This window comes from Poecilia formosa, unplaced genomic scaffold (genome assembly GCF_000485575.1).
Source record: "Poecilia formosa unplaced genomic scaffold, Poecilia_formosa-5.1.2 Scaffold397, whole genome shotgun sequence".
Classification (NCBI taxonomy): Eukaryota; Metazoa; Chordata; class Actinopteri; order Cyprinodontiformes; family Poeciliidae; genus Poecilia; species Poecilia formosa.
The window spans coordinates 149,616-176,829 of NW_006800336.1; the positions used below are offsets into that span (position 1 = coordinate 149,616).

The window sequence follows — 27,214 nt, forward strand, 5'->3', positions numbered from 1 at the left end:
GGCTCAAACCACAGCTGCACAGTAGGGGTGACAGGTGGATGAGCAGCTCTTCAAATTGAAGTTTTTATTAATTTGTTACGCTAATTATATATCTACATTTAACACGATATAATCACTGTCATTGTAAATGGCATTTGTTTTGTAACTGTGAGATTTTCACAGAGCCTTGTGGACTATCCCACCAATAGGGTTTCACCTCAGCTACCGGCGTTCCGTAAATCAGAAAAATGATGTAACTTACCGGCCGGCTTTCCGTCTTCCTTCAGTTCTACACAGAGAGAGAAGAAGCCGCGTGAAGGGGAACATTAGAAAGACGAAAGGCTTTTTTAGTGCGGCTCCCGACAGTTCACAATGAATTCAGCTCGTCGTTGTTCCGCTTTGTTCAGCCAAATATGCGTTTCATCAGTCGGGGGACAACCATCCCGGACACCGCTTCCCCCGGCTGGGTCATCCGCTACTGGAACCCGCTGTTGTCACACTGGCCCCGGAGGAGGGGGAGTCAGAAGAACTGGTGGCCCGCTGAAGCCGGGTGCCGCAGCCACCACCATAACAGCACCAGGTACCACTCTCTGTTTTCACTAACATGTCACCAAGAAACTTTGACCTATCAACACACCGCGACGTGGCGTTTTCATGAGTCAAACTGTGGGTTCTGGGTTGATGGTAACCCTTTACCCCTTCCCTTCCAGTGTCACCTCCTCCTCTATGTTACCACGGCAATCGAACTGAGATTTTAGGTGTCCAAGGTTCTGGACCTGTGGTGACAACTTTCTTAAAAGATGAACTTGCTGTCTTCTTCGCCTCATTAGAGACGAGCAAATTAAAATTACAATCTAAAAACCAAAAAGACTTTCATCCTTTTTAGTGTCAGTCTGGCTTATTTGTTGTCCATTATGGCCAAAATGAGTAGAATGGGAAAGTAACGTTTTCAAGCCATACAATATGGCTTGAAAACTGCTTTGTTGTAAATGTTCTATCAAACATATCTGCCTTCAACAGAACCAAATTATTTCAAACATATTTGAGTAATATTTTGCTATGAAGTCATTCTATAGCAGAACAAAGTAGAAATCTGATGGAGTCATGACTTCTGCAAATCCCAGAGCAAGCAGGCCTTTAAAGCAGAGGTTTTCACACATGTTGGCAAGAAGCTTACTTCAAATTTAAAAACACTTTATTTATCCCAAAGGATGTTCTTATGAATCCTATCATCCAACTATCTTCAAAGTTTCATTGCTGAGTCTGTAGCAACAAATCCGAAGAGGCCTCTGACTGAAGACTCTTGCTGTACTATAGTTTCATGACTATCATGACATACCAACAGCTAATCAGACTGCAGGCAACAAAGATTATATTCCGCAGTAACATTTCCTGAGTGACACCATCGGTTATTACCAGCCACAGCTAATCCACCTCATTAGCTTTTGCTGCTTCTCTTTAAATCCGCTAACGTATCTGGCTGTATGGTTAGAAAGCTGGGCAGATGAAGATGTCAGCTTATTCTCAGCTCTGCAAAAAACCTCTCAACATCATCCCTGCCTCCTTCAGATGACCTCTGTCACATGTTCAGTTCACAGACCTCTTCCTTGTGTACTGATACTTGTTATAGCTGAAGCAGACCATGTAAAGTGTGCTGAACTGATAAGAAATCAGCAAAAAAGTAAAAATACAGAGTACTTTGACCTGCCTGTTCTTTTTCTTTCTCTTTGTTTGCTCTGACATCCACACATTTACTTTTATCATTTTCAAATACTTTGGCTTTATTTTATGAACATTTAACAAGCTTGTCATCTTCTTTGAGTTTTACATACTTTAGACCCAAAAACATCAATCAACCAATAGTTGATTGGTTGAAGTTTAATTATAAAACACATCTGAGCAACAAGTTAGTTCAAAGTTACATAATAAAAAGAACATGCAGTCGACAATTAAGAAACCAGGGACAAATATTACATTTTAATGATTGCCATAATTAAAATCATCAGTACATGTTGAATATATTGCCCAATGTTCCATTTATTATAGGTCAAAATAAACTAAACAGGTAGGGCTTTAGCCTTAAATTAAAGGAACTTAGTGTTTCAGCTGTTTTACAGTTTTCTGGAAGTTTGCTCCAGATTGGTGGTGCATAAGCTGAATGCTGCTTCTCCATGTTTGGTTCTGGTTCTGAGAATGCACAGACTTTTCTAAAATATTTACACAAATAACAGGTCTGGTATGTATGGTAAACCCCAAAATTATTCGTAAGCCTGATGGATTTAGATTTAAGATTTTATTATTTATTATTTATTTAACCAAAATGAGATTCTTGGTTCTTCCTGGCTGTTTCTTTCCCAGCCTGGAAATGAGAAATGACCATCTGTCATGATTTTTTATTAAATAATTTTTTTAAAATATTCTGTAAAACAAAGAAAATGTCAAAAACTACTTTTATCTTTCTCAAAAGTCAATCACTTAATCTTTATTGGCTTACAGGCATTCAGACCCTGCTTACAACAGCGTAGGGGCATTTTGAGGATTTATCCAAAGGGATTAGCTTTAAGGTTAGAAAACCTTCTTGCCATCACCTTAATCTTTTGCTTCCCCTGCAGATTCTCTGTCAGATTTGAGTTGAAGCAAAAATTACTTCTAGTCATAAGAAATGCATACAAATACTTCTTAAAATCCTAATATTCCAGCAGTATGAGGCATTTTGTGCCTAACTGCATGGTGTGTCATTGTTCTTGCCAAGTCACTTCTATTCCTGCCACCACGGAGAGCGGATGAACCCTAACCCTGATCCTGATGATCCTCCGGCAGGTGCCTGAGCCCAGTAATCTCCTCCGGCTAATTCTTTCTTTACTTCCGTCTGTATTCCATGACTCTCCTCTTCTCTTCTCAAAGTAACAGTGAATCAGAGCTGTTGACAAATGGTCAGGTCTTCAAATGGTTGAACCAATTCTCCTGGATCCTCCCATGTAAACAGTTCAAAACTAATTCCTTTTCTTTTTTATTTGGGCCTGAGTGTTTTAAAACTGAAATTGTTCAAACATTTCATGCTGATCTCTGCTTTAAAGGTCTCAATGTGGCTTATTGTGTAACTGATCTAGGACTTTACTCAACAGATGATTTACACGAGGTGAAGTAGATCAAGGTCTGCTTCACTTTCTGTTCTGATATGTTGAGTCAACGAAATTGGATTGAAGAGCTGAAATCAACAATATGAATAAAAACAATGCACAAAGACAGTCAATGCCCTGCTGATTATAGATCAGCAGGGCAAGTACTTTGTCCCCTATGCATGGACATGTTTAAGAGGCACAGAGTTAAACTGCTATGTTGTGCAGGTTCTCTGTCAATTCCATATGTTGCACAGCTGGACTGTAGTAGTAGTAGTGCTGATGAGGACTAATCAGATGAAGGTTTTACCAGCAATATTCGCCTTATCTGTAGTGTCACCATGAGCTTGTTGGAAAGTACAGACACCTTGGAGAAGGTGGAAGCTAACAGCTGGTTAGTCCAACATTGTTTTAGCTGACTTTTTAGTCTTTTAGAATGACTGTTCATTTCCATATCAACGGGACATAACATCCAATGTGGAGATCCACTATCTGAACCTGCTAGCTTTGGCTGTATGTCTGCCAGATCAGCTGTGACTAAGCAACCCACTGTCTCTGTCAAGGACTGAGTAAACTTAGATTTCAGGCTGTCGGTTTTTCACAGGGTGATTGCTAAAATGCTGCTTCACTCACACCTTCAGCGTGCATTACTTAGGCACGCTGAACACCATAGCTTAAAGAAGCCAACCAAACCACATCATTGGTAAAAAGTAGGGTTAGACCCTGAGGTTCCACACTACCTTGAGCTTGTTGATGCAGAACAGTAATATGACTGGGAACATAGGTGTCCAATCTTCACCGGTGAAGAGTTTGACACAGCATCAGGAATCTGGTCCTAAAAGATCTCACTGGTACCTCAAGTGGCACGGTCCTGTGCTTTCTCTGACGCCACAAAACACCTGTTGACCATATAGCTAAAGTTCCCTCAACTCTGAGGGTAAAGATCTGGTCCACTGTTGTGTGGCTGAGACAAAAGCTGTATTACTTCTGAATTTAGCGTATGGCAATGAGTTTAAATCTCCTCTTCAACCCCTACAAGAAGTTTTTCCATAGAGGCAGAGAAGTGTGATCCCTTGGTAGTTGGAACACCCTCACCAATCTCCTTTCAAAAAAAAAGAGCGCAGATTAAGTTCTGTTCATTTTCCATCAGTTCATTGCACTTCTTCCATGTCCCTGTTGGAAACCTTGTATCCTATCATTTATGTTGATGTTGTCCAGTGCTATTGGTCCAATGGGAATTGCAATGGTTTCTTTTATCAGGATCGTTGTCCCTGCCTTGATATCCAAGAGAGACTGGGTTATGCAGTACCATATATTCATTGTTCTATCAGATTCTCTTCCAATGGAAAATATTTCAGCTTTTCCTCCTCATTATTGGAAGCTTTAGCGCTCATATCTGTTAATGGTTCTGTAATTAGTTCCCTCTCTGTATAAAGGCTTTGCTTTTGTTTTCCATCACATGATTTACTGTCATTTCTTTCACATTCCGTGTAAGTGAATCTAATTTGTGTTCCTGGTAATTCAGTTAGTGGGGGGGGCATGTGATTGGTGCTGCTATGGGTTCTCATTCTTCTACAGATGAATGTGTGCCACCAGGCTGTTCTGGAGTAAATCTGTACTGTCCTGAGACTTCATGCTTAAAATACCAGAAAAAAGAGCTAATAATGTTCCTTGAGTGATTTGGTCTAGTTGCGTTCCAGTTGGGATGTTGAACTTCTTGTTGATAGTGACGGTTAGCTGCTAGCTATGTTGTGCAGATTCTGTGTCAGTTCCAGATGTTGCACAGCTGGACTGAATATGATAGATTGCTTCAGAATAGTAAAACTATTTGGGTGCAAAAGTCAGAGAGTTCATTGAGTCACAGGAGTTCAGATTTATCAGGCCTGTTGCCTTTCTGCCATGTATCCTGACGTTCCAGTTGACTGAGCTTCTCATTGCATTGCCTACTTGGCCTGGTTTGTGTGTGTGCCTGTTTGAGGGAGAATAAGACCATTCTTGTGAGTGAGTCATTGCTCTGTGTCATGATGACTGTGTGCTGTCACTCGGCACCGCTCAGAGGAGAAAGACCGTGGGATGACTAAAGGTCCAACGGAGAGGACGGGTGGCGACAGTCAGTTGTTCCGTGAAGATCCTTCAGACTGACTGGAACTGAGTCCATGTGGGATGTAGGTGGTGTAAGTATCAGTTTGTGTTTCTGATAGAGGCAGGGCATCAGTGGAAAAGAGTTTGACTCCAGCTTTGCCCTGCCACATGTCAAAGCGCCCTTGGGCAAGACAGTAAACCTGTAGATACTGCCGCCTATCAGTGTGTGGATGTGTTTAGATGGATAGAAAATACTAGGTTTAATCCATTTGGTCTTACAGAGCAGACTAAAGACATTTATCTTTAGAACAGACCTGATCTGGTTCTGAGTTCTGGGGTTGTGATTCAAAACCCTGTGATTATCTGCGTGTTTCTTAGATCTCAGCAGTAGTTTGCTTCCACACTAGCATTTCTGAAGGTCGAGTACATCCGTCCAATATGACCGTCGGTGACAGAATACTTCCAAGGCAGGGCTCCATTCATCTGTTTAGAGGGCATTTCTGTCAGTTAGCATAGTAACCATTCTGGTTGATCTGATTGATTAGATTTTCAGCTCAAATCAAGTGAGAGCCAGCACAGGACTTGGCCTAACCGGAGGAGAAGAAGAATGAGAGGTAATGCAAACGGAAAGCTTTTTTTTTTTTTTTTTTCCTTTTCCTTACCTTTTTATTCCAAGGTTATCTCTAACCGTGCTACATTCATGGGCTCAAAATAGATGGAAATATATGATTACCTCCATTCTCAGGGTTTATGGCAGCAATGTGATGTGAAGATTCTGGTTCAGACCTGAATCTTCTGTATTTCTGCTCAGTAGTTCCATGTTGGTTTCAGAGATACTGTGGTTGTTTCACATCCTAGAAAAAGCTGTTGATTAGATCTTATGTTAATTTCACAGCTGGAGGCTCACACCGTTGCATGTTGGTCACTCCAGTTTGACGTAAATAAACTTTACTCTGAAAGAAATAAAGTTCTAAGGTCTGAGTGTAGAAGTTCTGACATACACTTTCTATTTCAGCAATAAATTATTTGAGAAAAGCACTAACATGGTTCTGAACTCTGAGCCTCTATTTAAACGCATGCAGCTCCTTTCATCAACCCTCATCTTCATCACAATGAAGGAGCTGTTCTGGTCTAAGCCTGGCTTAGTGTGTCTCCCAGAGGTCACTCTGTCACCCAGCCAGCAGGAAGGGGAGGGGCCTGATGAGTCAGGGAGGATGAGACGCTAAGCTGAGTCACAGCAGACAGGAGGAAGGGCCGTTCTAGTGCAGGACTATCAGAGAAGGAACTCACAGACAGATGGACTGTCCTGCTCTGTGGATTCAGATCTGACCAAAGAAGGAGCCATGGGTAAGACCCTTCCTTCCTCCACCTGGTGGTTAGCTGTTGTAGATCAGAGAGGCTGACTCACACTGCAGCTTAGGAGATTCCCTCAAAGCTGTTTAGTGTAAGACCTGACAGGGAAGCAGAATCGTCCTTCTCTCAGCTTACTGAAGTCTTGTTTACCGATGTGCAGCTGTTAATTACACTTTGCAGTGGACTTGACCCTGAATGGTCCTTTGTCTTTAGACAACCACCTCGCCCTACTAGAATTATAGATCAATTTCTGACCCAGTACATGTATGTACTGTACTTCTGGTGCAGTAGCAGATGTTCAAGTTTGGGTTCCCAGCTACAGGAATGTTCTAGACGTTGGGACCATTGGTACCTGGCTTCCTCCTCTGTTGGATCCATATGATCCAGTTTCTTTAAAGCAGTTCTTTTCAAATAGTGAGGTGGTGAGTTGTCTGAGGGGGAGTGAGAGGCAACAGGACTTTGGTATTCATATCTTTTATTCATGAGTTGCACAGTGGGGCAGTTGGTAGCACTGTTACCTTGCAGCAAAAAGGTCCTGGGTTTGAATCCCGGCTCAGGGTCTTTATGTATGGAGTTTGCATGTTCTCCCGGTGCATGCACTGTCCAAAACATGACTGTCAAGTTTATTGGTCTCTCTAAATTCTCCTTAGGTGTGCTTCCCTGATGTTGTCCTGTCTGTCTCTGTGTTGCCCTGTGATGGACTGGTGACCTGTCCAGGGTGACCCCACCTCTCACCTGTTGACCGCTGGAGATGGGCACAAGCACACCTCGTGACCCCACTAGGGATGGATGGATGGATGGATGGATGGATGGATGGATGGATGGATGGATGGATGGATGGATGGATGGATGGATCTTTTATTCATGCTTGAACCATAAAACAACATCTAGTCACTAGGTGGCAGCAGTGCTCAGTAGGCTACTGGTCCAGTCAGCAGAAGAAGTCTACTCAGACTGGTGTGGTCATTTAACTTCAACTTTTAAGAACTGAGAACAGATCATTTGCACATTTTCACTTTTGAGTATAACTGAGAAGTCTGGATTAAATGTTACAAATTGAATTAATAAACTGAACTGCAATTAATTAATATGTAAACTGTTGCAGCTCATTTATGTGGGGATGACACAATGTTTACAGCCGCCTTAGAATCAGAACTGAACATTGATCAATATATTTGATTTATCTTTCCTTGATTTTGTTGATGGCATTTGACAAAATGTAATGTTTGTTTCATAATTGTTGACTGTATGATGTACAACACTTTCATCTGCCTTGCTGCTGAAATGTTCTTTACAAATAAACTAGACTTGACCTTAATTAACAGAACCACGGCCTTACAGGCTGAAGCAAATCAACCTCAGTGCAGTTCACCGTCACCGTGTTTCACCTTTGACCCCAGCTTCCTGTGACTAATGCGTCTCTGTCCTGCCCCCCCACAGTTTGTCCAATGGGCAGCAGCAGCAGTAGCAGGTTGTTTGGGTCGATGGCCCAGGCATTGAGCAGTTCCTCTCTGGCCCAGCCCAACCCGGACCCGGATCAGGACCAGGACATAGTGGAGGTGGAGCCGGAGCAGTTGCTGAGAGAGTGTGAGGAGGCGCTGCGGCTGCGCCCGGCCCGGCCTCAGCGGGACCTAGTCCGACCCAAGCTGCTGGCGCCCTGCAGCCACCAGCATAACCCGTCCATACGGGTCCTGCAGTGGAACATCCTGGCCCAAGGTAAGGCTCTGTATGCTGAGAGGAGCTGTGTTCTGTTAGCTACTGTGTGTTCATGCTGTGAGTTTGTGTGTGTGTGTGTGTGTGTGCAGCTCTCGGTGAGGGGAAGGACAGCTTCATCCGCTGCCCCCTAGAGGCTCTCAGCTGGCATGAGAGGAAGTACCAGATCCTGGAGGAGATCCTCACCTACCGACCCGACATCGTGTGTCTGCAGGAAGTCGACCACTACTATGACACTTTCCAGCCCGTTATGGCAAGCCTCGGTTACCATGGCAACTTCCTACCCAAACCCTGGTCTCCCTGTCTGGATGTGGAGCACAACAATGGCCCTGACGGCTGTGCGTTGTTCTACCGCCGCTCGCGCTTCCACCTGCACTCCACAGCCCACCTGCGGCTGTCGGCCATGATGCTGCCCACCAACCAGGTGGCCATCGCCCAGACGCTGCGGTGCCTGGCCACGGGCCGGCAGCTGTGTGTGGTCGTCACACACTTGAAGGCCCGCAGCGGCTGGGAGAGGCTGCGGAGCGCGCAAGGTGCCGACCTGCTGCAGAGCCTGCAGGGCATCACGGCCCCTGGCTCGGGGGCTGGGCCGGGGCAAGTCCCTCTGGTTGTGTGTGGGGACTTCAACGCCGAGCCTTCAGAGGATGTCTACAGGCGCTTTAGCTCCTCCCCTCTGGGCCTGAGCTCCGCCTACAAGCTGCTGAGCAGTGACGGGCAGACAGAGCCGGCGTACACCAGCTGGAAGATCCGCCCATCTGGAGAGAGCTGCAGCACTCTGGACTACATCTGGTACAGCGAGCGTGCCCTGAGGGTGGAGGCACTGCTGGACATCCCCACAGAGCAGCAGATCGGACCCGATCGCCTGCCCTCATACCACTACCCCTCAGACCACCTGGCCCTGCTCTGTGACATCAGCTTCAGGGAGGAGCCTCACAGGCTGTTGTAGGCAGCCAATCACAGCTCCAGCTGAAACCAAGACGGCCACATCAGAGGAACCTGACCTTTGACCTGATGCTGAGCTTGTCTTAAACCTTCCTGTTTGTGTGAAGCTGGCTGCTGTGGAATCCCTTCTGCTGGAACTCTGATGGTGAGACTGAACAGCCGGTGGGAGGCGGGGGAGGCTCTTGGGTTTTCTGGCTCTATGAGGACCTGAGGGTTTCATTTCCTGACATTTGATCACTGCAGTTATTTATAAAGAGCCTGACTGTCTTAAATTATTCCTTGCACTCTGTAAGGTTCTGGGTAGTGATGTGGGTGGGCACGGGGGGGAGTGGTCTTGTTGTCATGACGACAACAACACTTCATGATTACTAATAAAGTGATTGTTTTTACTCTGAACATTGTCTACCTGATCCTGCCTTCAATCACTTCCAGTCTCAATCTGCTGGCAGTTAGATTAAAAAAAAGTTTTAATGGAGCACTAGTGCTCCATTAAGTTACTTATGAGCCAGCATTAAACAAGAAAAAAATATTTGTTGAATTTTTGCAATAGGCTACTGCAATTTTTGGTATTAATCCGACACCAGTAGTGCCGGTACCGCTGATACCGACACTTTAGATTTAAGTTTGAAATGTCATCAAACTTCTGAACTTTTGAACCTTCTGAACGTTTTTGTGGTTTGAATTATTTTGTTCAAACCTAGGATAGAATTTGGACAAAGTTTATAGGTGTTTGTAACATATTAATGTTTATCATGTAACATATTAACATGATAAATAACAATAGAAATGTAAAAATGAGGGTGCAAAAATGTGTCATGAAAGCAAATCAAAACAGGTAGAGTTCAGAGACTACAGTACAAAAATAAAATTACAAGAGAAAATCTGAAACTCAAGTATTGACTTGATACTGATGTATCAATATTTTACATCAATCCATCCACCTCTGCTCAGCAGATGAATGAAACATTCTTGAGCTCCTTGAGACTCTGAGGATCTTTGAGAATCTGCTCATTGAATTCCAGTTTAGTTTGTATATTAATCATAGAATATGTCCAGGCAAGACAAGTCACATATTCATTTCTAAAGAAATTCTCTGCAATGGATCCAATATGCAAACCAGTGAGCTGTGAAGAGGAAATACTGGAACACCCAGGAGGGAAAATGTGGAGCGGATTCAACTTTCTGAAAGTAAACAGGAGGAACGAAGGTGAAGTCAGCCTGACGGGTTTGAAACTGAAAGCAGTATCCTTTGAAATGAAGACAATGTGACCTAATACTAATAGGTAAAACATCAGTAACAGCCAGAGGACAATCAAAGGTTCTGGTGGGTTAAAGAGGAGCAGACATGTCCTGTTGATTGGATCAAAGGCATGTTCAGCTGATGAATCACTAATCTGCATTAGAGAAGTTGATTCCCAAGTCCTTAGTGGTTTCAGCACATTAAATCTAAACTCAGTTGGACTTAAGTCGACACCTTAATCAAGCCGATTATGACTTATTCTTTTGTTGTAGCCATTGTTTCTTCTACTCACCTGTTATTCTCTTACACGTGTGAAAACTTTTCAGATGAAGCAAACATCAGTCAGTGCCTCTGTGACTCAGTTCATGTTGACATCATTCTGTCCTGCTGTTTGTCCAAGCAGACCTGCATACCTTCACTGTTTGATCCACGATGAAACCAAAGAAAGTTCTGCTGATTATCTCAGCATCATCGCTGCAGGAGCAACAGAAGACAGTCCAGTGAACTCTGTCACACCAGAGGAAGACAGACAGACAGACAGGGAGACACTTCATTCTGAGAGAAAGAAGATCTGAAAGTGGACTTTTTGAAGTTCAGATCTGTAGTTGCATCATCTGTGGAATTCTCTTAAATACTGCAGAATTATACAGTTCAGGTGTTTTTGGAACAAGCAGGTGGCGCAAACCATCACTGACTTTGGAATCTTAACACTGGACTTCATTTCTGTGCCTCTCCATTCTTCCTGAAGACTGTGGCACCTTGATCTCCAAATGAAATGAAAACTTTACTTTCATCTGAAATGAAATGATACACTCCTGATCAAAATCTTAAGACCAGTCAAAAAATTGCAAGAATTTGCATTTTGCACTATTGGATCTTAAGAGTAGAGCTTCACAATGTTAAAGGAAAAAATCAGTGCAAGAGACAAGAACTTTTGAGCAGGGAATTTTCTGAAAACTGCATTTACACTCAGACATGATTTTTTCAGCTGATCAAAAGTTTAAGACCATAGGCTTTAAAAGCCAAAAGCTGTGCAAAAATCTGGATTCCATGTCATTTTCTGTCAAGTCTTTACACTGTCAAGACCTCCTGATGGCAAAAGCAAAAACGCTCACTGACTTTGAACGTGGTAGGATTGTTGAGCTGCATAAGCAAGGCCTCTCGCAACGTGCCATCGCTGCTGAGGTTGGACGCAGTAAGACAGTCATTTTGCATTTTTTTAAATGATCCTGAGGGTTATGGAACAAAAAAGTCAAGTGGTAGACCCAAAAAAATTTCACCAGCTCTGAGCCGCAGGATCCAATTGGCTGTCTGTCAAGACACGGGATGATCCTCTACCCATATTAAGGCCATTACTGGTGCTGACTGCAGCCCAATAACCATCAGACAGCATCTGCGAGAGAAGGGCTTCAGAAACAAAAGACGTCTTCAAAGGCCACGTCTTCTTCAACGCCACAAAATTGCTTGTTTGGACTTTACAAGGGTGCACCAAACATGGGACATTGAAAAGTGATGAGAAAAAATGTAACCTTGATGGTCCTGATAGCTTCCAACGTTACTGGCATGACAAGGAGATCCCACCTGAGATGTTTTCTACACAGCACAGTGGTGGGGGCGCCATCATGATTTGCGGTGCGTTTTCCTTCAATGGAACAATGGAGCTTCAGGTTGTGCAGGGGCGTCAAACAGCAGCTGGCTATGTGGAGATGTTGCAGCGGGTATCCCTCATGACTGAGGGCCCTCGTCTGTGTGGTAATGATTGGGTTTTTCAACAGGACAATGCTGCAGTTCACAATGCCCGCCTGACAAAGGAGTTCTTCCAAGAGAATAACATCACTCTTTTGGACCATCCTGCATGTTCCCCGGATCTATACCCAATTGAGAATATTTGGGGGTGGATGGCAAGAGAAGTTTACAAAAATAGACATCAGTTCTAGACAGTGGAAGCCCTTCATGAAGCCATCTTCAACACTTGGAGCAACGTTTCCACTAGCCTCCTGGAAACACTGGCATCAAGCATGCCTAAACGATTGTTTGAAGTCAACAAGAATGGTGGAGCTACTCACTGCTGAGTCCTTTTTTTGACACTTTGATTTCTGTTTTGGGGTTTTTTGGGGGGTTTTGAGCTATGGTCTTAAACTTTTGATCATGTTTGAGTGTAAATGCAGTTTTCAATTAATTCTCCGCTCAAAAGTTTTTGTCTCTTACGCTGATTTCTTCTTTTAACATTGTGAAGCTCTACTTAGAACCTTCTTAAGATCCAATAGTGCAAAATGCAAATTCTTGCAATTTTTTTTACTGGTCTTAAGATTTTGATCAGGAGTGTATCTCTGTATCACATGACCTGGATGTGCCTGCATTGGGCCTGAAAATCTCCACCAAACTCTTGAACACCCTTTGCTCACCCTGTCGTCTTCATTTTTTAGAACCACAATTTTTTTTTTCCATTCAACTTTCCATCAATGTGCTTTTGTCCAGCACCATGAACTGTCAGCTTCTTTAGCCTTGTGTACTTTACTCTCCTTGTGGAAGGTGTCCGACCTGCATGAACTTAATTTCTCATGGGTCTCAGACCGTGTTATGTGCTACGGGCACATTATAATTTTTGTATATCATTCATTGTTTGTTTTTGTTTTTTTTATAGATTTTAGTTGAATGACCTTTTGTTAATATATTTTGGAGTTAGGATAACTTCTTATTTTTGGTAATTAATTTGATTGTTAATTTGTGGCGCTGTTGGTCCGCCTATAAATAGGCTGGGTTTCGACATGTTGGAGATCCGCCCTTCCGCTCGCTCCACAACCACCGGGGACGCGTCTTGACGCGTTGCACGCTCGTCCAGTCGCTGTGGGCCGCAGCTGACGTCTCCAGCAAGCCATGCGGTATTTCTGTTAGCCTTTGTTTGTTTGCTTTTTCGTTTTGATTTTGGGCTGGTGGGACCGGTTGTCCTGGTTTCGATCTTTCTTTTGCATTAGGTTCTTTTTTGCTTTAGTCCGGTACTAGTAGGAGTTTCCACAGCCCTGTATAGGGTCGGCCCCCTGCTGTACCATTTTGTTCTGTTTGATTGGCTCACCAGGTCCAACTTTCTGTTAATAGCTTACTTTTGGTTTTTCCCTTCATTTGATTTCTTTGTTTCAATAAATAACTTCTCATCAAAGCAGACAGAAGTCACATTACGATGTCACCAAGTGACTCTGAACCCATCCAAGCACTGACCAGCTGCTAAGAACAGATAAATGTGTGGATGTGCCGTAACTTTCTCCAGCTAAACAGAAACAAAACTGAAGTTATAATTTTTGGAACTAAAGAGGAACGATCTAAAATCAACATAGAGCTGGAATTAACCTGACATGCATGTGTCTGAACTGTTGGAAGGAGCCAGAGTACCTGGAGAGAACATATGCATGCACAAGAAGAACATGCAAGCTCCATGGCCCTGGCTGGGATTCAAACCCAGGACCTTTTTGCTGCAAGGCAGTAGAGCCTGTATTGTATAATGCATCCCTTCTCCAAAACACCTGAATCAAACAAACTGCTTCAACTGCTGGAGTGAGGAAGCATCTCAAAGTCCCATGATAGAAAGGGCTGGACTGGGTCATCCTGGAATAGATAGAATACCAGTGGCGCCATCTTCTGGGGAAACCCTGATTGTGCAAAGAAAAATGTATGTTCTTGTTACGCATGTACACCTACACTATGTAGGTGTGTTTAACATTTGATTTTAAGAAAACAAAAAGACAAAAAATACATATACTTTCAAACAAATTCTGGAAATCTGCAAAATTAAGCAACATTTGCGGTTGTAAAAGGGATAAATTATATTCTATGTTACTGAAATGACGTACAGCTGTTGGTAAAGATCCTCCATCTTTTCATTTCTCAGAACTCAAGGCTGTGAAGTCATTTCTACACACCTGAATAAAAAAAGTCACACTGTTTTCTTTCACATTTGCATTTTTTATAATACATATTTCAGTAAAATCTACTTCAATACACTGATAGTACAAGAAAAAAAAATAGTATATTATGCTTCAAATGCAGGGCTTACTTAGTTCACTGACGTGGATGCAGACATCCTATTGATTCCCTTTTAAGGAAGAGTAAAAAAAGAGAAGCAGAGAGACCGACGGTGCTGAGAAGAAACCATGGACTGCAGAAGCTGAAGTAGCCTCTGACTGGACAATAGAGACAAGTCCCACAAACTTGTGTTTGTGGCCAGCAGGGGGCAGAGTCAGATGATTTTTCTCTGCTCAGAGTGAGATGAACCTCTCTTCAGGCTTTGCATAGTTTTCTCTGCTCTTCACTCTGAAGTCAAGCAGCTGAAGCAGAGGGGCTCTGTGTGTGTGTGTGTGTGTGTGTGTGTGTGTGTGTGTCTGTGCACGTGTCCAGAGGGACGTCTGGAGACTGAACCAACGTCTGAATCCACGTTTAAGCTGCTGAGTATCAAAAATGTTTTTACACCACAAAGTCTTTATATCAGGGCTGATTACAAAAAGACAGATTTCCATTTACAATCTAAGGCTGCCCATGTTGTTTGAGCGCTGAGAGAACTGTGTGTGTGTGTGTGTGTGTGTGTGTACAATCATCCCTTTGATCCTCTGGGGGCAGCGCTGTGACAACAGCCAATCATAAAGCAGTTCTCATCTGAAGGTGTAGAGAGAGGACGTGTCCTTCATTTCCTGAGCAGAGTCTACAGTCACTTCCTGCAGTACCCCCACTCCACTGCCCAACTCCCCCATCCACACTGCTGCCCCCACCCCTGCTCAGGTCGGGTTTTCAGGATGATGCCTCTGCTGCTGCTGGGCTGGAAAGGGGTGGAGGCTCCGCCCCCTCTGATTGTGCTGCTTGGGGCTGGGGATGCTGCTGTGTGAGGGTGGTGGGGGGTGCAGGGTGAGGCTGGCCCACCTGCACCGAGAGCTGCGGCAGAGCCTGGGCGACTGCGGCCGGTTTGGCCAGGATGAGCTGCGGCGCGGTCCGGCTGGGCGCCAGCTGGACGGTGGCCGGCTTGATGGCGGCTGGAGGCAGCTGGGTAGCCACTGGCTTAGCCTGGATGATCTGAGCCACCTGGCCTGGGGGGTTAGTCTGCATTAGCGTGGCCAGCTGGTTGGCTGGGATGGTGATGATGGTGATCTTTTCTCCAGCCTTGGAGCCAGTGGGCAGCACGGTGGGCAGCGCCTGGATCACCAGCTTGGGCGGAGTGCTGGTGGAGGCTTTCGCTACGGTCACTGGGACGCCTGTGGTGAGGATGGGGGAGGAGTTTAGTGTCACCTGGCCTAGAGAGTTGGTCATGACCAGTGGCATGGCTCGGATGGGCCTGTGGGAGAAGAACGGAAGAGGTCAGGGGTCATGAAGCTGAGGCACATCAGCTTCTATCATGTAAGTGAGAAGCAGCTGACTGACTGAGACATACGGCCAGGTCACTTTGGCTCATTGTGGCACCACTAGAATTACTACTGAGACCCGTTTACACTGAGCCGGTTTTCATTCAAACTGGAACATTTTTGTTGATTTCATACGTTGGTTGTGTCCACTGGCAGTGTGTTCCTCACTACGTGGCTGTAAGTACCGGCAGATCTTGACAGGGTTTGAAAACAGTGCTGGAGATGCCGTTTGTTGACTTATTGGCCAATCAAATAATAAATCGATTTTATAGATTAGTCAAATTTAATATTTGGAAAATTGTGATTTTTTTTTCACCAATGCACTCCTTGGGTTCTGTGGTTCAGAGTGATTGTGTACCATGTTGTTTTGCCTTAATGTTTTTCAGCTTGTGTTTATTTGGACTTTTTTATTCAGATCAAGTCAACATTTATAACATTTTTTTAACAAAATAAAAATCGATGCAAATCTGGTATGAAAAAAATATATATATATTTTAATTTTTTTTTAACAGCCATATGGCCCCGCCCTAAAGTGAGACAGTGCAGTGTGTCAGACCTGGTGGAGGCGTTGCTGGGGATGACTGTGACGTAGGTCTGCTGGGGCTGGGTGCTAACAGGGGTGCCTAGGCTGGCAGGGCTCTGCTGGTGAACAGGGAGCTGGCTGGACACAATGACCTCGCTGTCCTCCACCTTTATGTCCATGCCTCCCTCGTCGTCATCAATCACACGGATGTTTTTGGGCATTTCTTTAAACTGGTAAGCAAGTCGCTGACCCTCGACCTTTGCGAGGATGCCTCGCTGGTAGTAATACCTGCAACGAAAAGGTTAAAGCTGGATTATCATTCCAACCAATTAATAAATAAAAAGAAAACAGAAGCAACTTTGTATCAGCCAGTCATAAGTGTCTTGATGTGTGTGTGTGTGTGTGTGTGTGTGTGTGTGTGTGTGTAGCCGGGGCTGACCTCAGGGCGCGGCCCATGGTCTCATAGTTCATGTCGGGCTTGTTCTTGTGCTTCCCCCACAGCCTGGACACGGCCTTGGAGTCCACCAGCTTGAAGATGCCTTTGTCTCTCTGCATCCACTTGATGTACCTGGGACAGGTATTTTTATCCTGCAGCAGCTCCAGCAGGAACTCCCACAGATATGTGGTGTTTCCTAAAGAGTACGTGCACACAAACACACAAACACACACACACACACGCACACACACACACAGAACAGCATGAAAACCAGATGAAGGGAGCGTTCCTGCAGAATGAGGCTTAGGATGGGAAACCAGAGCCAACCTTTTCCTTCCCTTGGCCTCTTCTTGATCCCCAAGTCATAGGAGCCGTTGGAGGCAGGCTGCTGCGTTTTGGGTTTACGTCCACCTGCGTTCAATACACACCAATATCAGTTTTTATTTCCTCTCTTCTCTCCTACTGCTGTTGGATGAGGCCTGGAGCAGAATTTGATTTAGGGGCCCCTCTTGCTGCTAAGTACATCAGCACTGCTAAGAGCAATTCAACATGGATCTGGTGAAATCTTGGAGAAGAGTGCCTAGTTTAATTGGCTGAGCAGTCAAATATAATTGTAGTTTACTAATTTATATTTGGGAACAATTAGAGCTAAAAGTCAAAGATTAAACTCACAGCATCAGATTGTAGCTGTGGTAGTAAAACAGTCTAACTCTGAATGTTGTTCTTTGAACTTTTTGCAAAGTAATCTTGCCAGCTACTTAAAATCTTAAATTTAAATGTTAAACAATTTAAAATGGTTTAACTTATGCATGCAGAAACCATTAAATCAAGTTTAACTGCATTAATATTCTCTTAGTTCATTGATGCCTTGGGCAGGTTCTAAATGCTTTACATCATGTTTTAGATCCACTAACTGATGACTTAATTTGGATTAAACAGAAGTGCAAATAATTTATATTTATTTTAATTATATTTTTTTTATTTGTTTTTTATATGATTCAATAGTTGTGGGTTTAAGTATTGTCGGCAGTGTCTTCCAGTAACATAATTACTCAGTGATATTTTACATTTCCCATCAACTTAACATCTTTTAATACAAACCCCGGTGGACCGCCATGGTGCCCCAACCACAGGGCGTAGCAAGTTTTCTGGGGAAAACCCTGCATGATCCAAATGCCTTCAGTGATGTTGTTAGTGCTAGTGTTAGCCAACTTGCTATCTATGTTGCGGGATCATTTTTAATTCTTTCATATTTTGGCAGTATTCATGTTTCTAAAAGGTATCTGACATGTAGTTTGTGTTCAAATATTGTTGACATCTTTTAATCAATTCGGGAACAAAAGGTTCCTCTGTCAGTAGATAATCGAATCTCTGCTATCAAACTACAAAAACGGCCTAACAGGTTTGAGTGCAGCGCATCAGCAGCATTTAAAAAAACACCAAATTGAGTTGCTCTCAAATGCACCTGTGGAGCAACAGTAACGAGGAATTCAGACTGAAGCAGCAATGTTCCACTTCATACAGACACTACTGAACCATTTAAATAGGTAAAGGAAGGATATAAAAACATGATGCGACTGTAAAAAGGCTGGTTTCCTGGAGCTAAATGTCCAGAACATTGACACACTGACCTCCTCTCTTCTTCTTGGCTGCAGGCTCACAGTCAGGAGGGATGGGGAAGGAGTCCTCCTCGATGGGCCCACACTCAGTAGAAACCTCCACCACAGTCTCCATCATCACATCCTCTGCTGAACAGATAAGACACATTTACATGCTTTACCTGCTGCACACCACACACTTTACACTATGGCTAGCTTTCAACTCTGATTATTCAACCAACATGAGACAAACAATACAATATTATTTCTGTTGGAACAATTCAGTTAAAACAGCCTCTGATTCAACGCAAACCAAGAAATCAAAAGAAAAAAAGAAACTACAATTCATTTTCCAAACTTCTGTTTATGGTTATAATATTGGTGCTATTCCTTGTGAAATGTCTGAATCTATCCTATAGCAGGATATTCAGTCAGAGACCTGGCAGTGTTTACCTGTGCTGCGGTCATTGTGAAGGCCCCCGGGTGATTCCATGTGCAGCAGAGCTTCAGCTGCCTCAAAAGTTTTGTCAAAGCAAACCATGTCGTGGCCTGACATCTCTACTGCAAACAGAGCAAATAAGAGGTGGTCAAAGCAACGGGGTTGTTGGCTCACTGAGCAGAGGCGCGCAGGTCAGACCTGGGCCATCCAGAACCCACTTCCTGACCTATTTGCTGTGAAAATAGCTGAATTCAGAAGCTGCAGCAATGCCAGCCACTATTTTGAAATGTTTACTTCCTGGTCTGAGATCTGCAGAAGCAGTCTGCTCCTCCCTTCCTGTTTCCTGTAAGTGGGTCTGAATGGTGACGCCTGCTTCCTGCCAGCAGAGGGCAGCCTAGGCCAGCAGTCAGAGAGTGGAGGACTCACCAGACTCGGCCGCCTCCGTCACCACCTCCTGCTCCTCAGCCACGTCCTGCATCAGGTACGTCCCGTCGTCGTATACCAGGACCTGGGCCGAGTAGCACTCCTCCACTTGGGCGCTGGGCACCTCCTCCACAATGACGGCTGGAGACCCCTCCTCTTCTTGCAGCACCACCCCCTCCTCTTCTTCCTCCTCCACCATGATCACAGCCTCTCCGTCCTGCTGCACCACCTCCTCCTCCTCCTCAGCAGCCTGCTGCACCAGGTCACCACACATTAGACAAAGAAGAGAGCAATGAGAGTTTCCAGAGTTATGATCTCCTCTGGCATGAAGTCCTGACTTCCTGCCGTCCGTCGGTGTTTCAGATACAGGCGATAGATTGTGGAGCTGTGGCACTAATCTGGGATCAGCATTTCCTTCCTCTGTGTCATAGTGAAAACGTCTCAACATAAACATCTCAGTGGATACTAGGCCCCTCAGAGCTGTCCACCCTGCCCAGCTTTTCACCACCATTAGGTGGTGATGATGGGGGTCAAACCACTGACCTGATTCTTGCCCAGAACTTGCTAAAGACCAGCTGCAGCAGCCCCACATCATAATGCTGCCACCACAGGCTTCCCTTCATCTGCCTCTCTTCTCTCTGCAAGGGGCTCTTTGCATGTGAGCTTCTGCGTTCAAGGATAAGCGGCTCGGTCACTTCCAGTCTATTGAAAATGGCATTTTACCCCATGTGCTTGCAGGGCTTGCCCAAGGTCACAATTAATGATGAACATCGATCCAAAGCCCCAACAAATAAGCTGGAGAAAGATTTTAAGATGTATGCCTCGTTATATATCCACAGATACGAAGGTGAGTTTTACTTTCTTTAAACTTTGTGACGAACATTAACTTTAGCTTATGCTTGTAGGCAATATTCTCGGGACATTTTTCTTATAAAAATGTGCTATTTAAGTGTCTAAACATTTTAATCCATTCTAACAGACAATATTTTTACCCTATTTTGTATTTATTTTCAAGGATATTATGTGTGTGTAATGTCGTTGGTGCCAAACAGTGACCAAGTAACGGGGGAGATTACGGTTCAGACTTTTTGCTTCTGAAGCACAACAAGCCCCATAGCTTAACTGTAGGGCAGCTCTGGGAATTGTTAGAGTTCTGGTTCAGCTGTTCAGGTTCAAAGTAGTTGTTTTTAGAAAAATATGGCTGTGTTCCTTAAGGTCTCCGTGTTATTTAGTTTTGTTACTTTTTTATGCTTCTTGCAAAGAGCTCAAATAGAATGGTGTTTACAGCAGGACAGGCGGATCAGTTGCTCGGCTGTCTGGCTCTGGTCTGCTCACTCACTCCCATACACTCGCTCTTTTAGGCTGAATACAGAAGTGATTCCATGAAAATAACTCAAGGAGCCTCCTTTATTTACCATCCATCTCTCCCCGGTAGTTTTAGGCTGAAGAAGCTGATCCGGAGTGAAGAGAAGGCTGCAAACTTTGCTGTGCGGCGTTAGCTTTAACTTGTCGTGGGGGATATTTACAAGCCACCGTCTTCTTAATTCAGGATCATATGGAAATCCATGAAAACTTAAAAACCCATTATATCAGGAAGACAACAATGTTCATAGTATTGCTTTATTTGCTTCTGAAATATGACTTTGTCTTTTCTAACTGTCATGGAAACTCAAAGCGGAAGCAAGAAAGCCGCTTTTCGCTCATGCAGAAGAGACAATGACCTTCCTACAGAGCTCCAGAGGACCAATCACTGCGCTTCTTCGCAAACTGAAGCCTTTTTGCTGTTTCCTTATAGTGTTACAGCTTGTTAGTCCCTTTGCACTGTGGAAATATTCTGACTTTTACTAGTAAACCCAGCCTATTCTCTAACCTTGTCAAGATTTTCTCCGTGACAACAGGATGGGTCACTTCAGACTAGGGCTGTATAAATAAATCGATTTGGCGATATATATCGATATTTTCCGCCCTCGGAAAGTATCGATTTTTCATCCGCGAGTATCGATCCGTTAAACCATAGGGGTCCATAGCCTGACAGCTCTTTCTAAAGTCTAGTTTGTTACGGCGTAGCAGCAAGACTCCGCCTCCCTCAGTCTAACTTTCAACTCGAGCTTAAAGTGCACATTATAAACTACACACCAGTTTTTAAATTGTGTTAAGAGGCCAAGTAAAACCGGAGTTATGCTAAAATTAGTAAACCATATTTTTCCGAATGTCAGAGAAATGTCAAAAGCGCCGCCATTCCCCGGCTTTTCCGATTATGAGAGGGAATGAGCTTCCAAACGTACAAAACGAAACGAAACATTAGATTCCTGTGTTTTTGGAAATGTAAAATCTTCAATAAATAACAATGGACTGTATTTTGTTGCTGAGGAACGAAGTAAAGTTGCGCAAGTAACCGTGAAAGAGAAGCGGAATGGAGAAGCGGAAAGGACTAGCTGCAAAAGTAGTGAAATCGCGAAATTAATGCAAATTTTGACTGGTAGCATTCACTTCGTAATTAGTTTTTAGCTTAGCGGTTTCTGTTCTGTATATAAAGGATTACCTGAAGAATGAACATAGGTTGATGACATCCGAAGCGGGCGCGAAGCGGGCGCGAAGCGGGCGCGAAGCGGCGCTGTGTTTTGAGCAGGAAGACGAAGAGGAAAAAGCCCCAGCCGAAATCCGCGGCGCAGTGAGGATTTCCATGATAACAATGGCTGATCGATCATTCTTAGTAGCAACAGACAAAAAGTATCAGAGGCTGAGAGTACTATGAGATCCTGGCAGTCTGAGAGGCAGCTACTCAGAGATCCAAGCAGGGGAATAGCGGCGCTGCGTAGCTGCAGGGAGTCGATCACTACGGCGTGAGGCGGAGCCACGACTTTAGCAGTTAGACGAAAGCAGCTTACAGCCACGGCTAACTCCGGGAGCCAAGGTAGAAAAGCCTTTTTCCCCATAGTCCAAAAAACTGCATTTGTTGCTGCATTTTTATTCCAAAATGCAGCCACAGAAAAAACATAAGTGCAATCATTTGCATATTGAGAGTCTACAGAGGCTGATAATCTCCCCACTCTGCTCCTGGATTACCGTTTAAACTTTTGAGTTTTATGTCTAATCCACATGAATTAAATTACAGAAACTAATTCTCTCACTGCCTCTTTGATTCATTTTGTCCAGCTGCAGACTGTTAGACTGTCCAATCAGAGTCAGGTATTGTGTAGTTGGTGCTTTTAATCAGTTTTCAGTTAACTAAATTCAAGTCTATGGAACACAAAATGTCACTAAAATCATTCTGTCCTTCTAAAATCTTTCAGAAAATCGTAAAAATGCACTGAATCGTAGCGAATTGTATCGCTCAACAAATATCGTGATACATAAAGTATTGTGACCAGAATATTGTATCGTATCGTGAAATTATTGTATCACTACACCCCTACTTCAGACATGTTTGATTAAAATGAGAAGCTGCTCGTTGCATCACTTGGTTTAACAACCATCTGAAATATAACGCACTTCCAACTAAAAAAATTATTTCTGCTCCAGAATAGCGTCAAGCATAAATTATATTAACTCTGCTTGTTTTAAGCTCAAAATTATTCATACTCTTGGCAGTTTTTATGAAACAGAGAAATAAGCAACAGAAAAGTAAAACATGAGTTACAACAATATTCAAATTTCCCTTTGGGATTAATAAAGTATTCTTGAATCTGAAATGTTGCTTCTGGCTGAAAATGAGACTCCTTTATTAACAACTGTTTGTGGTTCTGGTCTGCTCTGCATCCCCAGAACCAGAACCAGAACCAGAACCAAACACAGAGAAACAGTATTCAGCTTCTATGCTCCACTAATCTGGAACAAACTGCTGACACAGAATTTGTGTAAATCACGGCCAACAATCCACCTGTTCATTGATTCAAAACTAGAACATTGATCAATATATTTAATTGTACTTGCTTGAGGATTTTGATGATGGCACATGTAAGGTTTATTGTTTGTTTCATAACTGGTTATTGTATGTTTTATGGTGTACAGCAGGTTTAACTGCCTTGTTGCTGAAATGTTCCACCCAAAAAAATGGACCAGGCTTAGAATTCAATCTGAAGCTAACTACCTGGAAACACAGCTGGCTGCTCATGAAAAACCAGAGGTGAATGTTTTCTGATGACCAGCCCTGTGAAGCTGCAGCTGACAGAACCGGCAGGTTTCTGCAGAAATGTGCAGATTTTTAGATGAACCTGGATATGGACATTAATAATTCCATATTGATGCAGTGATTGGACATAACAGAGACATGTGAGACTGCTCTGTCATCCAGCTGAATACACTGCCATTTTCAAAACATACAGAATACACGTTCTGATGGGTTTCATTTGTCAGAATAAGCGAGTATTAAACAATGTTAATTAAGGCCAAATTTCTGTTCTTAAAACTAGTTTGTTTTATTGGTCTGCGAAAATATTCTAATTAAAAATGTCATGTTTTCATTAACTGTAAGCAAAAACTCATTATAATTAACAAACATAAAAACTTTCAAACATCCATCTGTATTCACTTAATCTATATAATGTGTTTCATATGTGATAAAGTTCCTGAAATGACTTTTCAGTGATATTCTAATGTATTGAATGTCTCCACTCTGCATGCACACTGAGCAGATGTGTCTGAGTGAGAGTCAGCAGATGGAAGCAGTTCTAATACCCCTGGCTTTCTGTAGTGGGTCATTGGAAGAAAGACTGATCTGCGCTGAGGCTTTGGAGCTCCATGCAGGGAAAACCAACCCACTGCAGTAAAAAACAACTTCTATGTCCTCAGAGTATTTTAATTATGACTGATTCCCAGAGTTCTACCACACTCGAGATGCACTACCAAGGCAAAGACATTTTAATTATTGAAAATAAATAAACAAAACAACAAATAGAATGAATTATGAAGTCTGTAAGCAAAATTGTCATTCAATAAAAGGGCTAGTTGACTCCAAAGAACCATACTGAAGACTTTTATCATCCAGTTTTTGGTAGAACGAGAGAAAAGAAAAAAGCGCTAAAACAATTATTGATCTTGTTTTAATTTGTAGACAAAGACTAGAAGAGGTTTACCTGCTGAGACTCTTCAACCACAGTGACATACTCCACTATGTTTCCTCCTCCATCTGACACCACCACAGAGTTCATCACTCATTCCTGTTAAAGAGAGAGAAGAGCATGCCAGAGGTCAGGAGGTCAACTCAAGCTGAGGGAAGTGTGCCGTTTGTGTTCCGAATGTGTTTGAACAAGATCAATGTCAAGGGAAAGCCTGGGGCTGATGTGAGACAGTAAGGTTACGGTCAAAGCCAACTACCGCTACAACTACTGCTGCTACAACAACAACTACCACTTCATCATCAACAACTGCTTCAACAACTCTCATTTTAAGTCAATAATGTCAAGAAAGTAGAACTGCCAACAACTATTATTTTAGTAATCCACTAATGTAAAAATATTTCTACAGATTTTTTATTTAACCACTTGAGGTGGTTAAATGAATTTTAAAAAACACATAAAAAAGTAAAACACTTCAATTCTTTTAAACAAGAAAAACATTTTATTTCTTAAAATATAATAACAGCACTCCTTTAGTGAACGCTTGATCATTTGTAGCAAAGAATGCATCTGCAGCTAAAAAATACTTCAATACAATATAATAACAATAATAATAATAATTAATAATAACTTTATTTGTAAAGCACTTTCATTCAATGCAGCTAAGGGTTGCAAGAAAATAAAAGACAAAATAAGACAGTGCAGATTAAAAACAGATAAAACAATAACAAGGCAATAAAACATGGAAGCAGAGTTCAAAGCATAAACAAGTGGCTCTTTAACTTTAAAACCATCCACAGACCCAGCCTGCCTGGGGTCTAGAGAAAGGTTGTTCCACTGAAAAGGAGCATGAGAGGAGAAGATACGCCCGCCAACAGCTATTCTCTGCACTTTAAACATTTTTAAAAGGCTAGGGCTGATCTACTGATCAAGCAACTAATAACAGGATTGGAAAAGGTGCTTAATTTGAAGGCGGGCGGAAGGGTTTTTTATTACCGAATCTGAGCCAGGTGAAGGTAAAACTGTCACTAGAAGAGTTCCGGGTAGAACAGATTTACAAAGAATGTTTTATCTAAATGCAAAATGAATAGTTTTTTTGTACAGTTTCAGTCTTCCAAGTGGCCTTTTTAGAATCTGTATACTCCAATTAACAATTAATTGATTACTAAATTAGTCAACTCAATAATCAATCCATCTGATTAACCCAACTAATTGTTTCAGCCCTAAAAGAAAGTACATCCTAAACTTCATTAGCATCAGCTCATTGCACTACAAGCTAAGGTAGCACACAGGGAGGAGAGTGAGAACTGATCCAGAGGTAAGAAGGAGATTAATATCCAGCCATCACACTCAAAGATCAGGTCACCAGGACTCCTGGCATCACAGCTTTCTGTCACTCCGTCAGCTACAGACAGATCTTAGAGAACAGTCTGTCTTTGGGTTCTTCTGAACACACCAGCTCAGCCTCCCTGCTGTACCCGATCACTACTATGACCACGATAATCATCTGCTACTGCTGGAAGTCCTGCATGAACTGACTACAAGTTAATGTTGAGCACAAAATCACCATTTAATGTTGAGTTTGCACGAATCGAGTACCAGCTGAGCCTCAGTGTCCTCACAGCTTTACTGTAAACAAGGCAGCGATTCTGTAGCTCCGAGAAAACAGCAAAACAACATGTTAGCTGACTGCCTGCCAAAACAAGCTATGCAAAATTAAAACTGTGACTTATTAAACTATGAAGTCCGTCAAACCAGAAGACGCTGATGGGTGGGGAACTCTAGCTAGTTCTCCATCTGCAGTTAGTGTTTACTTTCTGAGCGGGATCTGAGCTCAGTGCGACCCGTCTGTCGCTGCAGTCTCCGAGGCTACAGTTAGCTCCTCTCTGCGCTTAGATACCAGGTCTGTTTACTCACTGCTGTTCAGAAGAGTATTCAACTTTTAAAAGCAAGTCAACATTCATTTTTGCAGTAAAACACAACACTAAGGCACATAAAGAACCTTGCTGTGGTTATTTTTATTCAGCTTCAGAGAGCTAGCAACTGGTTAGCTGCTAAAACACTGCTACTCGTTTTGAGACATTAAACTTTAAGACTATTCCAGTAAATAGCCTTAAACAGCGGGGACCGTGAGCTTTCAGAGTGTTGTGGGTTTTCTTCTCTTACCTTGTTTTGCTTTTGCTTGCGGGAAGTGAGCTCCACTGCTAGCAGCAGCTAGGGCCCAAGTTAGCTTCTGTTAGCCCACTTGACGGGACCAAAATGCTCCTGTCGCTCGCTTCTGTAGGTGTTTCCAAGGCCTCGTTGCCGCGGAAGTCCCCACGCAGGCACCTATTAATGTTCTGGAGATTGAATGTACAGGTCGATATGCCACACAGATTTCGAAGTTAGGCTTCTATTTCCGATGGAGTTCTGCTACCCGTTAGCTTTCCGGTGTGCCGCCTCTCTTTGCTACAAATGATTCAATGGGTCAAAGCACAGACCGCCTTGACGTCAGACGAACGGACGCAGAAACAAACTCTCCAGATCTGGGCAGCAGCTCAAGCGCCATCTAGTGGAGTGTGAAGGAGAACGCTTTAACTATCTAACCCTAACTAACTAACTAACTAACTAACCCTTTCGCAAATCTAAGCGTTTTAGGAAGCTTTTTCGAAAGTAAATGATAATCATTTTGACTCCGAAAATCTTTAAAGAAATCCAAAAACTGTAGTTACCGCAGTGAGATTTATGAGGGGAATTAAAGGACAAATGTTAACCCTCAAATTTTAGTCTCTTTTCATTGGCACTCTGGGACAAGTAGTCATACCATCACACAAACAACACACACACAATCATACCCAAGAGTAATTTAGAGTATTCAATCAACCTAACAGTCAAGGTTTGGACTGTGGGGAAAAGCTAGAGTATCCATCACTCTTCACCTTTCTGATGA

At 43.1% G+C, this 27,214-nt stretch overlaps 2 protein-coding genes across 7 annotated transcripts; one reads left to right on the forward strand and one right to left on the reverse strand.

Annotated features, from left to right (window-relative positions):
- Positions 1-26,440, forward strand: nocta (nocturnin a). 4 transcript variants are annotated; one of them, XR_001659244.1, is made up of 4 exons: positions 1-559; positions 7,974-8,249; positions 8,339-9,476; positions 26,427-26,440. XR_001659244.1 is itself a non-coding variant. In XM_007576111.2 (3 exons), exons 1-3 carry the CDS (start codon positions 352-354, stop codon positions 9,190-9,192), a joined length of 1,338 nt encoding a protein of 445 aa, XP_007576173.1. In that variant the 5' UTR covers positions 1-351; the 3' UTR covers positions 9,193-9,584. The 4 variants fall into 4 exon arrangements, 3 of the variants coding, with proteins under 3 accessions (XP_007576173.1, XP_016518487.1, XP_016518486.1); XM_007576111.2 differs by lacking the exon at positions 26,427-26,440 and having other exon boundaries at positions 8,339-9,584; XM_016663001.1 differs by lacking the exons at positions 1-559; positions 26,427-26,440 and adding an exon at positions 3,081-5,272 and having other exon boundaries at positions 8,339-9,584.
- Positions 14,605-26,778, reverse strand: elf2a (E74-like factor 2a (ets domain transcription factor)). Of its 3 annotated transcripts, none has more exons than XM_007576115.2 (9): positions 26,452-26,778; positions 24,304-24,387; positions 19,232-19,481; positions 18,820-18,927; positions 18,400-18,513; positions 17,096-17,179; positions 16,772-16,964; positions 16,366-16,620; positions 14,605-15,742 (listed from the first exon to the last, which is right to left on the reverse strand). In XM_007576115.2, the coding sequence occupies exons 2-9, from the start codon at positions 24,376-24,378 to the stop codon at positions 15,205-15,207; spliced, it is 1,617 nt and encodes a 538-aa protein (XP_007576177.1). In that variant the 5' UTR covers positions 24,379-24,387; positions 26,452-26,778; the 3' UTR covers positions 14,605-15,204. The 3 variants fall into 3 exon arrangements, with proteins under 3 accessions (XP_007576177.1, XP_007576175.1, XP_007576174.1); XM_007576113.2 differs by having other exon boundaries at positions 18,400-18,516; positions 19,232-19,478; positions 26,452-26,777; XM_007576112.2 differs by having other exon boundaries at positions 18,400-18,516; positions 26,452-26,777.
- Between the last annotated feature and the right edge of the window lie 436 nt (positions 26,779-27,214).

Excerpts from the sequence above, each read along its gene's own strand:
- nocta (XM_007576111.2), top strand. The coding sequence starts at position 352 with ATGAATTCAGCTCGTCGTTGTTCCGCTTTGTTCAGCCAAATATGCGTT. Across the intron at positions 560-7,973 it reads CACCACCATAACAGCACCAG|TTTGTCCAATGGGCAGCAGC; the intron begins GTACCACTCTCT and ends GCCCCCCCACAG. Across the intron at positions 8,250-8,338 it reads GTGGAACATCCTGGCCCAAG|CTCTCGGTGAGGGGAAGGAC; the intron begins GTAAGGCTCTGT and ends GTGTGTGTGCAG.
- elf2a (XM_007576112.2), bottom strand. The coding sequence starts at position 24,378 with ATGAACTCTGTGGTGGTGTCAGATGGAGGAGGAAACATAGTGGAGTAT. Across the intron at positions 19,482-24,303 it reads TGGTTGAAGAGTCTCAGCAG|CAGGCTGCTGAGGAGGAGGA; the intron begins GTAAACCTCTTC and ends GACCTGGTGCAG. Across the intron at positions 18,517-18,819 it reads TCACAATGACCGCAGCACAG|CAGAGGATGTGATGATGGAG; the intron begins GTAAACACTGCC and ends TTATCTGTTCAG.